The 15,238-nt window shown below is 39.1% G+C and overlaps 1 protein-coding gene across 4 annotated transcripts in view; it reads right to left on the bottom strand.

The window, feature by feature from the left end:
- Positions 1 to 841: 841 nt before the first annotated feature.
- mcamb (melanoma cell adhesion molecule b) overlaps positions 842 to 15,238 on the bottom strand; it is a 39,285-nt gene continuing 24,888 nt past the window's right edge. Inside the window, exons 2-17 of one of the 4 annotated variants that reach the window (XM_062419445.1) lie at positions 10,251 to 10,375; positions 9,911 to 10,142; positions 8,696 to 8,766; positions 8,511 to 8,598; positions 8,230 to 8,409; positions 7,722 to 7,849; positions 7,441 to 7,573; positions 7,202 to 7,317; positions 6,129 to 6,273; positions 5,859 to 5,986; positions 4,876 to 5,020; positions 4,474 to 4,551; positions 3,257 to 3,298; positions 2,710 to 2,833; positions 1,664 to 1,775; positions 842 to 1,489 (exon numbers count right to left, since the gene is read on the bottom strand). In XM_062419445.1, the coding sequence (XP_062275429.1) occupies positions 1,487 to 1,489; positions 1,664 to 1,775; positions 2,710 to 2,833; positions 3,257 to 3,298; positions 4,474 to 4,551; positions 4,876 to 5,020; positions 5,859 to 5,986; positions 6,129 to 6,273; positions 7,202 to 7,317; positions 7,441 to 7,573; positions 7,722 to 7,849; positions 8,230 to 8,409; positions 8,511 to 8,598; positions 8,696 to 8,766; positions 9,911 to 10,142; positions 10,251 to 10,375 (1,850 nt within the window). In that variant the 3' untranslated portion in view covers positions 842 to 1,486. The remainder of the gene's footprint in view (positions 1,490 to 1,663; positions 1,776 to 2,709; positions 2,834 to 3,256; positions 3,299 to 4,473; positions 4,552 to 4,875; positions 5,021 to 5,858; positions 5,987 to 6,128; positions 6,274 to 7,201; positions 7,318 to 7,440; positions 7,574 to 7,721; positions 7,850 to 8,229; positions 8,410 to 8,510; positions 8,599 to 8,695; positions 8,767 to 9,910; positions 10,143 to 10,250; positions 10,376 to 15,238) is intronic. The other 3 variants (XM_062419444.1, XM_062419446.1, XM_062419447.1) reach the window with 3 other exon arrangements.

The raw sequence follows: 15,238 nt of genomic DNA, 5'->3' as shown, positions 1-15,238 counted from the left end.
GTATTTAAGATAAGGAGTGGGTGTCATGTCTGAGGGGGACTAGGTGTCTCTCTGGGACTCAACAGATTATTTCAAATAAATATGAACTCAACACATGAATTAATGCATTCAACAGAGATGCGTCTGCACTATATGGAGAGCGACTTCATGCCGTGAACCATATCTACCATGGACCAATAATCTGTTCTACCCTCATCCTTCTAAAAAAAAAAAGAAAAGAAATAAAAATGGCTATAGAAGAAAAGCTCATTCATAAACACTTACATTAAACCAACAACAAAAGACAGTTTCACATTAGAAACGAAACACTGCATGAACAATAATCATGAAAAAATCAGTGCACTGAACATTAAATATAACTACTGTTCGTAGTCAACAGTAAAAAATGTGGACTTTGCTGATATTTCTGTAGAGCTTTGAATATGATTTCTAAGGCATCTGTTTAACTTTTTACTGTTGCCAATGCTTTAACTCAAACACACTCATAAAACATCAAAACTAGTCTGCAAAGGAAAGACAAAAATCAATGCGAAGCTAAAGGAAAAACCCTTCATGTCAAATCCCGAATAGATTATTCACCCGTCTTGCAAAAATATCTTCTTTAATAAACACAAACTGGGGAGCGTAAAGATGTAAGTGTTAGCTGTAGAGTGAGAGGGAGAAAAATTACAAATGGGAATGCTGTGTGATTAAATGACCCAAAAGTTTAAGCTAAGAGGCAAAAGGTGGGTGCAGGCGAGGCTGGAACTGGCTGTAGGGAGAAGTATTGGTGTATCCCCAAAAATTTCAGTGTACAGACTTCAGCAAAACAGGAAACATGGACAAAAATATTAAAAAACATAAACAAAACAAAACATAAAAACAAGATGGCTTAAACTACCTACGTCCTCCTTGCTATCAAGAGTGCCAGGAAAGAATAAAACACTATCTGGTAATTTATTTTTGGTTGATTTTTTTTTCTATCATGTTATTTTAAATAAAGAAATATATACATAGATTATAATATGTACACTTGATAAAAAGCTGTTTCAGGCTGCTCTTCAGTGATTGCTTGAGGTGATGCTTAGTCGGATATAAAAAAAACGTCCCTGGTCAACGTTGTGCTCTAAATATGGTTCTACGGATGATCAGCAGTACACAAAGTTCATAGTAATGAGAGGTACAGTTCTTTAAAGGTGGAAGATTAATTAGCAGAGTTATGTCAAGGAGCGCTCAAATCGCTTCTTCTTAAAGCTCTAGTTCCATTCCAACAAAAATGTGCCTGGATAGCACAGAAAGCAGAGGCTGCAGCTTGAAACGACTTGAGTCTCAGTGGTCCATCATGATGTCGACTGACAGACAACCGAGCTATTCCTTGACATAACTCTAAAATAAGGAGATCTGGTGGAAAGTAGAAGGCATCGGCAGGTCTGAATGGGAAGAACAGGAGCAGCTGTCTGTCTGCAGTCACCTCCTCACTTCTGCACGTCCAGGTACTCACCGCTCTTTACTCCAGAGGGAAAACACACGCAGAGGCAGAGAGAGAGAGAGAGAGAGAGAGGGAGAGAGAGAGAGAGAGAGAGAGGATTTGTAAATAAGTTAATTGTGTAATCAGATCAGCAGAAAAACAGCATTGTCTCAGGTCACAAGCAGTTCAACCTGCAGTTACAAAGTAGATATTTACCTGGTCGCTCGTAGGTTGTTTTTCTCCATTGACCCCAAGGAGCACAGCTTCCTCTGTGTTGTCGCTCTTCATTTCTACCACAATGTTATCTTTGTTGGATTTCTCTTTGGTGCTGCAAGACCACACACATGGATAAGATATCTTTTTGTTATAGCTTTTCATATTTCAACCACTTTCAACCTGAACTTGTTTTTCCCCAAAGTTTTTTTCTTGCCCCTCTCCCATGTAGAAATTATGCTAAATCAAAGTATAGTTGTCCATTCATGTCATTATTACATTAATCACAGTATATTATCATGTCCACTGCAAAGGATGTTTGGAATCTGGTGATGTAGAATTAAGCTGTTTTGTCACTGTTCATTTTACAGCTGATTAAAGGCGAGTTATGATCCTGTTATCTTATCTAATTTGAATAATACCTTAATATAAGCTAAAATAACTTAAAGTTAGGAAAAAAATTGAATTGTAGTAATGTATTAACCATCAAAATAATAGTCATATCCAGACCTCATAGTCTGAATTTATTTTCATTTTTCTTAATTTTGAAAAAAATTATGATATAATGACTTTTTTAGAACTTTTTTTTAAGACGTAAAACCTCATTAAGATTAAAAATATCCTTTTCAAGAGTGTCCTGACCAAGACTGGCAGCAACAAAAGACATACAACATAAAAAAGATAACACAAGCATGCATCAGAGTTAAAACACTGCAGTGTGTAAATCTGGTAAAACCTCTTTTATCTAGTCCTGGGGACACTTTTGTTGTAATGACTTTATAGATAAATGTAACCCAGTGTTTTAATCTATGGGAGGTTAAATTAGAACAGCTGATTAATTCTTAAATTCATATTATACCCACTTTGATTTAGTGAGGTAACCAAAGTCACCAAGGTCTTGACTGTTAATGCTTTGTTAGAGTATATTTAGTTAGAAAACATTGCATTTTCATTGGCTGAGACCACTAAATATTTGTCTGGGTGTTAAGGAGTTAAAACACATCACGTCTTTGCGCTCCAACATAAACAGCCGCTTTAGCTGCACTTACAGGTCTTGCTTGCCGGATCGGCCACAGATCTTGCCCTTTTTGTAGAGGTAGTAGAGCACGCTCCCCAAGATGGCCAGCAGCAGGATGCAGATAATAATGACTGCAATGATAACACCACTGCCCTCTGGTGGAGAAGACGGACAAAAACAACCACAGAGTTACAAAGAGTGTGACTAGATTATGAATGAGATGGCAGCATGAGGCAGGAGTATCGGATACAGGATTGCAGCATTCCACAGTGTGTGTAGGTAGATAGCGTTTTATGGTGCATCTAAACATAGTGCAGCAGTAGCAGGTGACCTAAATCTGGCAACCTAAAGAGAGGAAGGTGCAAAGTCATTCAGGAGTGTAGGAGGAGAGGTGCGCTTATACAACAGCATGACAACATGCACAGGAAGAGGTGAAGATGATGAACAAGTGAGTGATCATTTGATGTTTTTTGTTCATCAGGAGAGCAGGAAGGTCTGATGAATGCTGGGAGGCGAGAGAGGGAGGTGCTGTGGAGGAGCCTTTGAGATGGAGAGGTGAAGGAGCGTATCATACAAACCTTTCTTGATTCTCTTTGGTGGGATAGCTGTTTCTGGTTTGACTGGGAAAAACCACATGAGCACAATTATCAGTGGATGTATTGGAAAAGTCATATCAGCAGGCCTAACACACACACACACACACACACACACACACACACACACACACACACACACACACACACACACACACACACACACACACACACACACACACACACACACACACACACACACACACAGAGCAGTGGCCAAAACTGCATACAAGAGAGGAACTTATCAGAGATTTAAAGCTAAACATTTTGTCTGATAAGTCGACCGTGTACAGTAGCACGACGGTCATTTCCCAGAGCAGCAGGGCCAAGCAGCCCTGTTTAATCTCATTTATGCGGCACTTTGCGAGAAACAACAACCCAGAACAGTTTTCCTCTGAGGGGCTGGAAATTTCCTGGCATGACGTACAAGAGAGTGGGGAAAAGGAGAGAGAGAGAAAACACAAGGCAGCACCCGTAATGGGAGTCAGGAGACTCGCTCTGAGTGCATTTGAAGCATCAGCTGCTTTCTACAGTCACCCATTGATGCGTGTGTGTGTGTGTGTGTGTGTGTGTGTGTGTGTGTGTGTGTGTGTGTGTGTGTGTGTGTGTTTGTGTGTGTGTGTGTGTGTGTACTGTAAATGTATCTGCATGCCTTAATGCTAACTTGAACACACTACTTCATGCTTACAACACTGAGGGTAAACCATGTTAATACGTTTTATTCTCATCTTATTTATTTTCTAGGATGGAGAACCTGTGCTTTCTAGTTCACAAGATTTACCAAACTCATATTCAAACACCGCAAATGAGCAGATGAAGATGAATTGCATATTAATTTCACAGCGGAAAACAAGAGCCAAGCCAACAAATTAGTCAACAATAACAAACCTCATAATAAAACTATAAATACCAGGTAGAAACCACAGAGTTTTTATTCAGGGCAATCACTAACAAACACAGTGCTGTAATGACCTCTCAGTCATGCCACTGTGGTAATTATTCAGTTGCTCTCTAGTTTTCCTTTCTCCCTCTCATTCTTTCTGTCTGACTCACAGAAAATCAGCACAGTAAACCCTGAACATGCAGACAATAACCTTCATTACTTCACTAAAAGGAACAGTTCCGAGATCTCATCTGATATTGTCATTTTAAACTTTTTGTAGCTGATTTGACCCGAGCGGTGCGAGTGACTGTGGTCTTACCTGTGGCAGAGGAAATGGTAGTGGTAGTGCTACTAATGGTGGTGGTGGTGGTGGTGGCTGATGTGGTGGTGTGTGTAGCTGAAAACAGGTAGAGGCACAGAAGGGAGGACACTCCCTGTTAACACACTAGGGGGGGAGGGGTGCACATTTAACAGCCACGCAGCTTCACAGCGTCTCATCCGAAACAACAACAACAACAACACAGATTGAAATGGTGGAGAATCACAGGCAACACATTTACAGCAACATGGCAGAGCTCGATGCCGTCAGATGAAGTCAAAATAAGCGAACAAGTGACACAGACAAGAGGGAGAGGAACAAAAGGAAAGGGGGACAACAGATAGAGTTGTACACACATATAGACACAAAAAGGAGAGACAGGAAACACAAGCAGGAACCCACTGGCTTTGATGTTGAATGTCACCATGTCAGTGCCGTACTCGTTGGAGGCATTGCAGAAGACCATGATGTCAGACGTCACCTTCAAACTGGTCACACTGAGGAGGACGCCATCTTTGGTTTCTTCTTGGGAAGCCGTCTTGAGGACCTGGCAGATAGACGCAGAGATAAAGATACAAAATGAAAAGTCGATTTTCCTTATGTTCTGATTTGAAGAGTTGAGTGCAGTTCTGACAAATACTGTGACAGACTGTGAAAGATTCATCATTATCAACTCATCTGTTAATTATCTTTTTCATTAATCGAAAATCCCCGTTATAATATCGTATTCTAATATCTTCGAGTCCAAAAGTCAGTTCACTAACCTGTATGACACAGAAAAGCCTCAAATTCTCACATTTAAGAAGCTGCATCAGCAAGTTTGTTTAGAAAATTACTAAAGTGATTTATCAATTATTAATAAAAAAGCTGTAGATAATTGTTACAGCTATATAGGTATCATTAGTAAGAAAGGCATCAAAACTTGCTATTGAGAGGCAGCTAATAGTGCCAGTCAAGTTTTTTTTTTAAACACAGAAAGAAAATTCACCTGATTTTTAAGAAATCATGCCTAAATATAAAACGTTTTCTTTGAATTAAAATGTGTTATGTGGTTAAATTACTATAGTTACAATAAATATCACAAGACCAAAATACATCACAGCCTGCTCCGAATGATGAAATGTCTGTCAACAAGTAAATTCCCAATATTCAATGTCTAATTTTCTGTTTAAAGTTAAATAAGCTGTTTTTTGTATACTGTTGTTGAACAGTGTAGATCATACACTCTGTGTGATCCATCAAACCGCTGAGTTTCAAACATTTAGTCTGTAAGATTGAAGAGGTTAAACTCTAATCTAGTGAGTACACATTTGAAAAAGACATTTGCATTTCTGTTGCAGCTGCAGCAGATTGAAGACCAGGAGGCTTCATTCTTCAGGCTTCACCTTTCCATCAGAGGTGGTCCACAGGACGGTTGGAACAGGGAAGCCTCTGGCTTGGCACTCCAGTTTGACTATATTCTCAAAACTCTCCTCTATGTCCGTGTTGTCTGGCTTTGTGATCTCTGGTCGGCCTGCAGAGAGAAATAATAACCTTGAAAAGTTCTACCATAACTATAATAAATATAACTACTAAACTGTCAAAACTGTTTTGTTTTTTTTAACAATAACTATTGAAAGTAATTTAATATTCAGGGTGTCTGTGATCAGACTTACTCTGGACATAAACTTCAAGCATCCCCCTGGTTTCCATTCCCTCAATCTCAGGGGCAGTCACCACACACATATACGACCCTGCAGTGTCCAACGTTGCATCCTTCAGGTTCAAAGTAGGTCCCTTTGAAATCATCTGCACTCCATCCTACACACACGAGGACACAGCATACAAAGTTAACATACATATCAGTATGCACCTGAAGATATGAGGCAGCTGTTACCAGCATGTTAGTTCTACACATAGTTGTATTGAAATTTCTACAAACACAACATAAAATCTGATATTGTAATTTAACTGCATGAAAAATCAATGATTCAAGAACAATCATAAGACAGTAATGTCCAATTGCATGCTAAAACTTTGTAGAAAGCTGCAACAAACAAAGAAAATCCAATCAAGGTGATTTTTACAGACTTTCTAAATCGCTCTTCACAAATGTTAAAACTTATTTCACAGCTGTATTTGTTTTACATTACCTAAGAAATGATTCAGCTTTAAATTTAAATTTAAACTCTGACACTGAGATCAAGGGACACAATATTGGAGATAAATAACCCAACCCACCAGACATGGGGCATCAGAAAAAAATCGCTTTAGACAAGTTTGACAACCTCTATGATGTCTTTCATGACGTTGACCCATAACACTGTTCTGTGTACAATTGTAAACAACTGACAATGCAAAACAGGAATATGCTTTATTTTTTTGTAATTGAACCTGTAACTTTCTAATTATCCCTTTTTGGTCAGCAGCATGAGCACAAAATCAACAAAATATACTGTAATTTCTGCTGACTGGGAAGTAAAGATAAGACCAGCCTATCCCATCAAGACTCATAAATGTGTGCTTACATATGCGAGCATTAACTGATAGTGCTGCCAGGAGGACAGAAAACTATGATCAAAAGTGCAGTCTGCCGTGTTTCTGCAAAGTTACAGCTGATTCTGAAACATCTGTGTGTGTGTGTGTGTGTGTGTGTGTGTGTGTGTGTGTGTGTGTGTGTGTGTGTGTGTGTGTGTGTGTGTGTGTGTGTGTGTGTGTGTGTGTGTGTGTGTGTGTGTGTGTGTGAGACCTTGAACCAGGTTGTCTGTGTGTTCAGAGAAGAAAGGGCATTGCAGGTAGCCATCATCTCTGCTCCTTGGGCCAACTCAGCAGGGCCGTCAGGTTTCACCACAGCAGGATCAAGATCTACACACAGAGCAGGGACAGAGAGAGAGAGTCAAGAGGGGAAAATTCAAAGCGGGCATGTGCAGTCATATTGCAAACACAATGTCTTTTTGGTTGCGCTCATTCATCATGTGGACTCCTTACAGTTAACAAACACGTTGACAGTCCCGTTGAGCTCCTCATAGGTGTCCATATCCATAGAGTGACACTCATAATCTCCCGTTTGTAGACGAGTCACATTTTTCAGCACCAAAGTTTTGGACTCTCCATATTCCACCTAAAAGAGCCCAAAGTAATCTGATCAACACATATATATACATATGTTTTTGAACTTTTAAGCCAACATGAACAAGAAATCCTTGAAGTGCTCAGAATGTTTGGGAGTATCATGTGTTGCTTGAATGATGAGGGTTGATTTTTCTTACGTCTTTGTGCTTGAAATTAAAGATGGATGGCGTATTCCCGTCGCCACTGCAGTGAAGCTCGATCGAGTCCCCCTCCTTGATTTTGCCCTTTGGTGACTCCACCCACACATTGACGGCAGTGGAAGGGTCTGAGACAGAGAGAGGAACTCAGGATTAGACTACAAACCTGAACTGTAAGTTAAAGAAAGTTTACATGATATGATAAAAGTTTATTTGTTATTTTTGCCCTGACCAATAAGTATCATTGTCATATCAGTCCCTCAGACACATTCTTATTAGCCTGTAGCAGCAATGATATTAACATTTTTCACAAGAATTGAAGGAATATGCTGATTCAAGGGTCATTTCTGTAAAGTGACTCATAAAAAAAACCTCTACTCCTGCAAGACTTTCTGGCTCTGGTACAGCAAAATAATTTCCCCATCTGTAATCCCACTTACAAAGTTTTGATTGGTAGATTCTTTTTCCTCTTACTATTGTATCTGTTATGTTAATGTTTGAAACTCACAGTGTACAGTGATAGTAGTATTTTTGGACTCGAACATCCTGGTTTCTCCAGGAACAAAAAAGGAGACATCGCAGTAGAATGTAGCATCTTTGTCCTCCTTGGTCACCATCAGGCTCAGCTCACTCTTCACTGAAAAAAGGCCACTGGATTGAACAGTGCTGCTGGCCAACACGTTTACCACTGGGAGAGACAAGAAGGAAAAGAAATATGTTAAACCACATTACTCTCAAACTAAAATAGTGTAGCAGTACATTGCAGATGTTGATGTGGATCTGTCTCACCATCAGGAACATTGTACTGTGGAATGCCGTTTTTGTACCAGGTGATATTCGGCCTGGGAAAGCCATTTATGACTTCGCAGGTCGCAATCTGTAGAAGAGGAGAGACAATTAAAACGTTTTAGGTTTCGCTTGACAGTGATTTCATCATGTTATACTGAAATGTTCATGATTCAAGCCTTGTTTACCTTGGATGGGTTTTGTTCATTGATTGAGATCCCCTTTCCAACAGCCTCAATGGTCGGAGGCTCGGGTATTACTGCATAGGAATTAAGGAATGAATAAAAACATTTGCAATTGAATGCAAGATTTTAAAAAAAAGGTTGAAATGAAGAGAAAGAGGCAAAAATAGCTGAAATCTCAAGTGGTGAAGCTATTTGAATTTCCCATTGAATGTGAGTAAAGTGTTGACATGTAATGATTAAAAGCAGTTGAAGTTAGAGTTAAAGGGCTCTGTTGTTGCATTAGAGGCCAAAATTCAAAAACAATAAATCATATTGCTTAAAGAGTGACTCCAGAGGTTTATTAAAGCACCTTTCTGACCACACCCAGACGAGAGGACAGGAATACGCTGCTTTTCAGCCTTGTGTTAAGTTATTCAGTTACTCTTTAAATTGTGACACTGTGTAAGAGAGGACAAGTATGTCACCATTTTGTTTGAGATAGCTGAAAGTGCAGAGACAGACAGGTAACATGAGGTAGATAGAGGTGTACTGACATGTAATAAAGGGCTGCAGTCAGAATCCATCAGAAATTGCAGTTATGTCATCTGTAACATTTTGTACATTCATTATGTGTGAAGATGTGGAAGTGAGAAGAAGAAGTTTTTTTTTGTTTTTTTTTTTGGGGGGGGGGGGGGGGTTGAGAAGGTTTAGACCAGGGGTAAAAAAAAAGAATTAAATAAATACATTTTCTTTTCTTTTTTCTTTTCTTTTTCTTTTTCTTTTCTTCTTTATTTAAAGATGGCATTTTTAAAATAAAGTGCTACAGAAAGCTTTTGATGTTGATGTCTTGATGTTTGATTGTGCTTCTGAAATAAAGTGCTTAGTTTTAGAAAATTCAAAAAGAATCCTTTTTTACTTTTAAACTTAACTTAAACTTAATTTCACATTTAATAACTTTATGACAAAACATCTCAACACATATTAACTACATTTACACCTTTTAATGCTACCTCTTATCTGCCACCTCTCTGTCTCTCCTCTTTTGTGTATCTCACTGACAGTCAAGTCTGTCCACATGTCCGAATGCACGGATTTGACTGGCTGATTGGCTATGCACAGTGGTCTGTGAGTTTCCGGGGCCGCTCAGACAAAATGTAACAATCTTCAATATTTCATTAGTTGCCAGTTTCTCACCAGTTGATCATTTGATAAAACACACCATGTCAGGCTAAATCTTACCAAACACCTTCAGCTTAGTAAGTCCCTCCCCATGCCCGTCTGTGAGACTTTTGATTTGACAGATAAAATCCAGTTCATCTTCCAGCTGCACGTCCCTGATGGTCAACACCACCTGTCCAGTGGCTCCGTTCCCATTCACACTGATCCGATCTGTGAACCGTGTGCGTCGCTCTACTTCATTTGTGGTACTGTCCTGATAGTAGATCCTCTGCCTCTCAACCCCCTTGATCACCTTTAGGTTCAACACACATCAAACATTATATGCATAGAAACATAATATCTATGTGTGTTTATATGCTTATGTGTGAGGATGAAAGTGCGTCAGGGATGATGAACTCACGTAGGACCACTGTATCATCAATGCACCAACGCCATCATCCGATGTGAACATGCATGTGATCTGAGCTGTTTCTCCCCTGAAAACCTCCACTCTGTCCTCCATGCTCACCTCCACAGCAGCCCATGCTGAAAGAGACAATGACAGAATATGTTCAGCATATTTTAGTGTATTAAGATTAGCCTTGTGTATGCACAAAAAACAATCTGTCTGAATCTGAGTAGTTCTCACATTAATTATGAGTTAAATGAAATCACAATCAGCCATTTTTTGCTGATAAAATTAATTTCTAAGGGAGTTTAAAATATACCATAAATATATCATATTATTATGATGTAATATATTTCATTCAAGAAAGGTTTTTTCGGCTACATCATAAATGCATCTATTTACTAGCTTCCAAGCAGCAAGGACAGACAGTGTTTTGTGAGCAGTGGTTATGAAGAATAAGGACCCACATTATTTAACATCTGAACTAAACAATGTTGACCGTTTCAAAGCTGTTTAATATGATACAACTGACAAATTAGCTGTTTGTCTGGGAGCTCATTCAGTAAGCTGAGCCTCAACACAAGATGTGTCTATGTACAAGTCTAGAGCTGCGATGATGATTCAGGCACTTCGATGTTTTTCTCTGTCTTAAATATAGAATAGTGCTGTAATATAAATATTGTTGACTTTTGGACTGTTGGTCATGAAAAAAAAGGCGTCACCTCAGACTAATAAATGGCATTTTTCTATATTTTCTGATATTTATAGACTAAAGAAGTAATCGAGACAACAATAGATCAGCAGATTGATTTATAATGAAAGTAATAATTAATTGCAGCCCTACACAAGTCTGAACTTCTTGTTCTGTCATAGAAAAGTGATATTAGTATTGTATACAATACAGTTTAAACTATTAGATTGGCTAAATGCAAAGAAGTTCTTTATCTATATAGACAAAGAAACCACTAAATTCATACTGGATTTGATGCAGAAGAAAATATATAATATACATTTCTTCATTTTGGGTGTTGAGAGAACACTGTGCATGTATGTAACATATTATTAATCGAGCAATACTGAATTTTTGAGGCAGATAAACTAATAAACTGTAGATACAAGAATCTGAATTATGTGGAAGAAGCACAAAACTTCTGCCTCTAAACCCTGTTGACACAAACTCAAAGGAGGCATGGAGAGAAAAAAAGAAGAGTAGAAAGTCATGGTGGGTCAGGGGGAAGCGAGAGATGCTATGACAGGAATGAGAAGCCCACCCATGTCCACATTAATGTGCTGCATTCCACTATGTCACCCTCTCACAGGAAGAAAGGCTCAATTTACAGGCAGCATAGTAGCCCCACTGTTTCTTCATGATCCGTCTCTGGGGAATGAGTGGTTTTCCCCTTCCAAGGTCTCCCGATGTGACGCATCTCACTAGTCTATAGGATGGACCGAACCCCCAATTACACTTTACATCACAGGGTTTTAGTAGATGTTCGAGATGCCAACCGCAGCTGTAGCCTGGAGGTAATGAGGCTGCCAGGTTTGATTTAGTCTTTCCAAAGCATTTGTTCATTATGGTGGTGGATGTAGCTTGAGAAACAGATTTGAGTTTGTGTGAAGTGCTTCTCAACAGAATGTTAATGTGTTTGTTTGTGTCCTGCATCGACCTTTTTTTAATCTCGAGATCTCCTTTTTTTGGAATTAGCCATTAAGTGAACTCAGACCACAACATTTAGTCTCACATTTTGTAAAACTAACACCAGAAACCACAAGCTTCAACGTTCATTCTTGAGTTTGGCGACCAAACAATTCTCAACTAAAAGTCTTCTACTAGCTTTTTCTGGAGCTTTTAACGCCATCTCACTTTGCTCATCTGTGGAGGAAGACCATAAAATGTGATTGAAAGCTGAAACGGCTAGTTAGTCAACCTTGAGTAACAATATTTTTAACAGGCCTAAAAATGAGAGAAGCTGGTTCAATCCGAAGACTGGAAAATATATCTGCCTACAACTTGCACTTTCCTCACTACCAACAGAGACTGTTTCTTAACGACCAAGTCCCAGCTCAAGGAGCAAGGTTTTGCAGATAAAAGCTCTGCCAACTAACTAATGTTTATTTAATTTTTTTTAAAGGAAGAACTGTTTTAACTGGTATCAAAAGACACTTCATCTAGGAAAACTGATTAGATGCGAAACCTTAGGTAATTACTGTACAACCACCGCTGCCTGCTGATTACTGTACTACCCAGATACATCTCTGATTCCCTCCTGTCATTTCTTCCATCATCATCATCTGCATGGATAACAAATATTTACTGCATCTCTCTGAAAATAAATCCATTCTCATCCTCCCCTTTTCTCTCAAACCTCTTTCCTTTTATTTCTTGTTCTTTACTCTCCCCCATCTGCCTCTCCCTCTGCCGTGTGTTGCTGTTTACTGCTGGCTAATGGAGCTGGACGGATGTCTTCCTGTTAAAGAAATTCAATTAGTTTCTCCCACATAGACGTTTCCTGGCTATTAGCGATGGAAGGACAACGCTGACTCACTCAACAACATCCCATCCCCCTACCTGAGGACTTACCTATGGTAAGACATGGGATTCAGTTATCCCGTTTGTGATAATCACAAACTGTGGATATTTGTTTATCCATTCAGGCTTAGCGATCATATCTCATTAGTAATTTGACCAGTATTCATCTCCTCAGTCCATCAAAAAGAGAGGCAGGCACTCAAAGGCCTCAGATCGATCCTCTCTGAGGATGAGGGTAGAGCAGGTATTGAACTCCATTCAAATTGGATAATAGTCAAAATCAGTATGACCGAAAAGAAACTGAGCATCCCTCTCTAACAACAGCACACTGGGAAAGCTGGGCCTCTCAAGTTTTATGAGCGCCCGTCAGCAAACAGTATTCTTTCCCCTGAAGAGTGTGTGCTTGACCCTGGGACAACAATTTCACATGCTGAGTGTGTCATTTCCACTTGAGAGGGGAATGTGCTCTGTCCACTATAGTTAAAATATCTGCTGCTGCTGCTGCCCCTGAAAGGACAATAGATTTATCTTTAAAAAATGATAGCATTACACACAATTGTACACCAACTGTAACAAATCCAAAAATATTCTGTTTACTTTCACATTAATCAAATTAAAGCACTCATGTTGCTGAGGGGTTGAGATGTTGACTAATAGCAGCAACGTCTCTGGTTTGAATCTGGCCGAGATCTTTCTTTCCCTCGTTGATGTCATCTCTTCACTATCAGTACCTAATAAAGGCAAACAATGCCCAAAAACAAGATTTTCAAAAGCAGCAAACTAAAAATAATAGTAGTAAATCATTGATAATCAAAATAGTTGCTGATTAATTATCTCTTCTAGTGGATTATTCAAGTGATAATTTTAGCTCTAATGAACATGAAATCTACAATCTTTCCACTTGATGTCAACATGCGGTCATGAAGGGTTTGAATGTTTGCTTCCTACATCAAAGTAAAGAGAAAATACTCATTTCAAGAGAAGCTCTGTTTATATTCCACAGATACACAGAACACATTTTCCAGTTAAAAAGGGATTTTTAGCTTTGATTTATAACGCTAATTGAGTCTGGGTCACACGCATACTGTACACACACGTGTAAATATCCATGAGCGTGTCAGCGCTGATAAATGAGCTTTAAAGAGCTCCAGTCTCTGAGTCAAGGCTGCAGGTGATCCCTCAACAAAAATAAACTTCTGGGTTCAGCCGTTGCCCTGAAAAAACACAGCCCACGCCCCTCAAAGATGGTGTATTGCATTTTAGAGCACGACAAAATAGGTACATTTACAGATAAAGCTAAATAAGCCCCAAAATCACATCCCTTATAAAAGAGAGCAGAGGAAATAGGATAAGATTATCTCGAGGGCTAGGTCGTATCAGACACACTGTGTATAATGACAAAAGGTCTGGTTTCATTGTAGACATAACAATCACTTTCTGTCCAAGGAGTGCTGTGATAACAATGCTTCCTGTCAGGTTGTTGTGCTTCAGTGGCTGCTTATCAAAACATACAGTCTAAAATCTCTTTATCTTCTACCTTTTACTGTAAGAGCACAAGCAGAAAATCTGCTACAGTACAAAGAGAGAAAATCACCATCATGTGATCAACAGATGAGAATGGGGTTGTCTGCAAGAGCTTAAATCAGAGTAATACTGTACATTTTTTAACATTTATAGTCTCAACATATATTTCAAACAGACACATCAAGCCTCCCTCTGACAGGTACAGTGGACAGATGAGACGTGGCACGTCGTTGTTCAAAGGCTGGAATCTGTTTTGAGTTTCTAACCATGAAGGTTGACAGGCTGCAGTCAACCTGCCCTCCCTCCCTCTGTCTGTTCTGGCAACTGGCCCAGACCACAGATGGCCATCGATGAAGGAGAGGAGAGTGCATCCACCTTCAACACATAAACTGGTATTCAAACCAGATAACCACTTTGTGCTCTTTTTGACACTGATCTGACTGGTGGCAGGATGATGGCTCAGGTGCACAACATGATACCACAAAGATTTCTGGAAATTTTACATTTGAACACCCATCCTCTCATAGTTTTAAAATTGTTTTTCTTTTTGTCCGTCTTGTTTTCTTTGTTTATCTTTTCTGTCTCTCGATATATTCCAGATAGAGGTGTATTTATACTACAGACAACTGAAACCCATTGGCTGCACAGAAGGTTAATTATAAAACCACCTGGCTGCACCAGCAGTGCTGTAAGTGTAAGAATTATGAACACTTACGCAAAGATGTATTTTGTAATTACAGAGCTGCTTTCACTGTGACATAAAGGGTCATTTTCTGCTAATCAGTGTCATAAAAGTCACATTTAATCTACTTTGATTTAATGTTATAAGGCAATAAAACATGACAGCTACCAAGGATGGTGAATACTTTTTGTAGGCATATACAAAAAGTTACACTTTTTGTGTGCTGGTGAATTGATGCTTTCTACCCTTCCACTCCTGTGCCAA

The sequence above is a fragment of the Scomber scombrus genome, chromosome 5, assembly GCF_963691925.1.
Source record: "Scomber scombrus chromosome 5, fScoSco1.1, whole genome shotgun sequence".
In the NCBI taxonomy this organism is placed as follows: Eukaryota; Metazoa; Chordata; class Actinopteri; order Scombriformes; family Scombridae; genus Scomber; species Scomber scombrus.
Note: the sequence above shows the minus strand (reverse complement) of the source record. Positions and strands in the feature narration are given on the sequence as shown.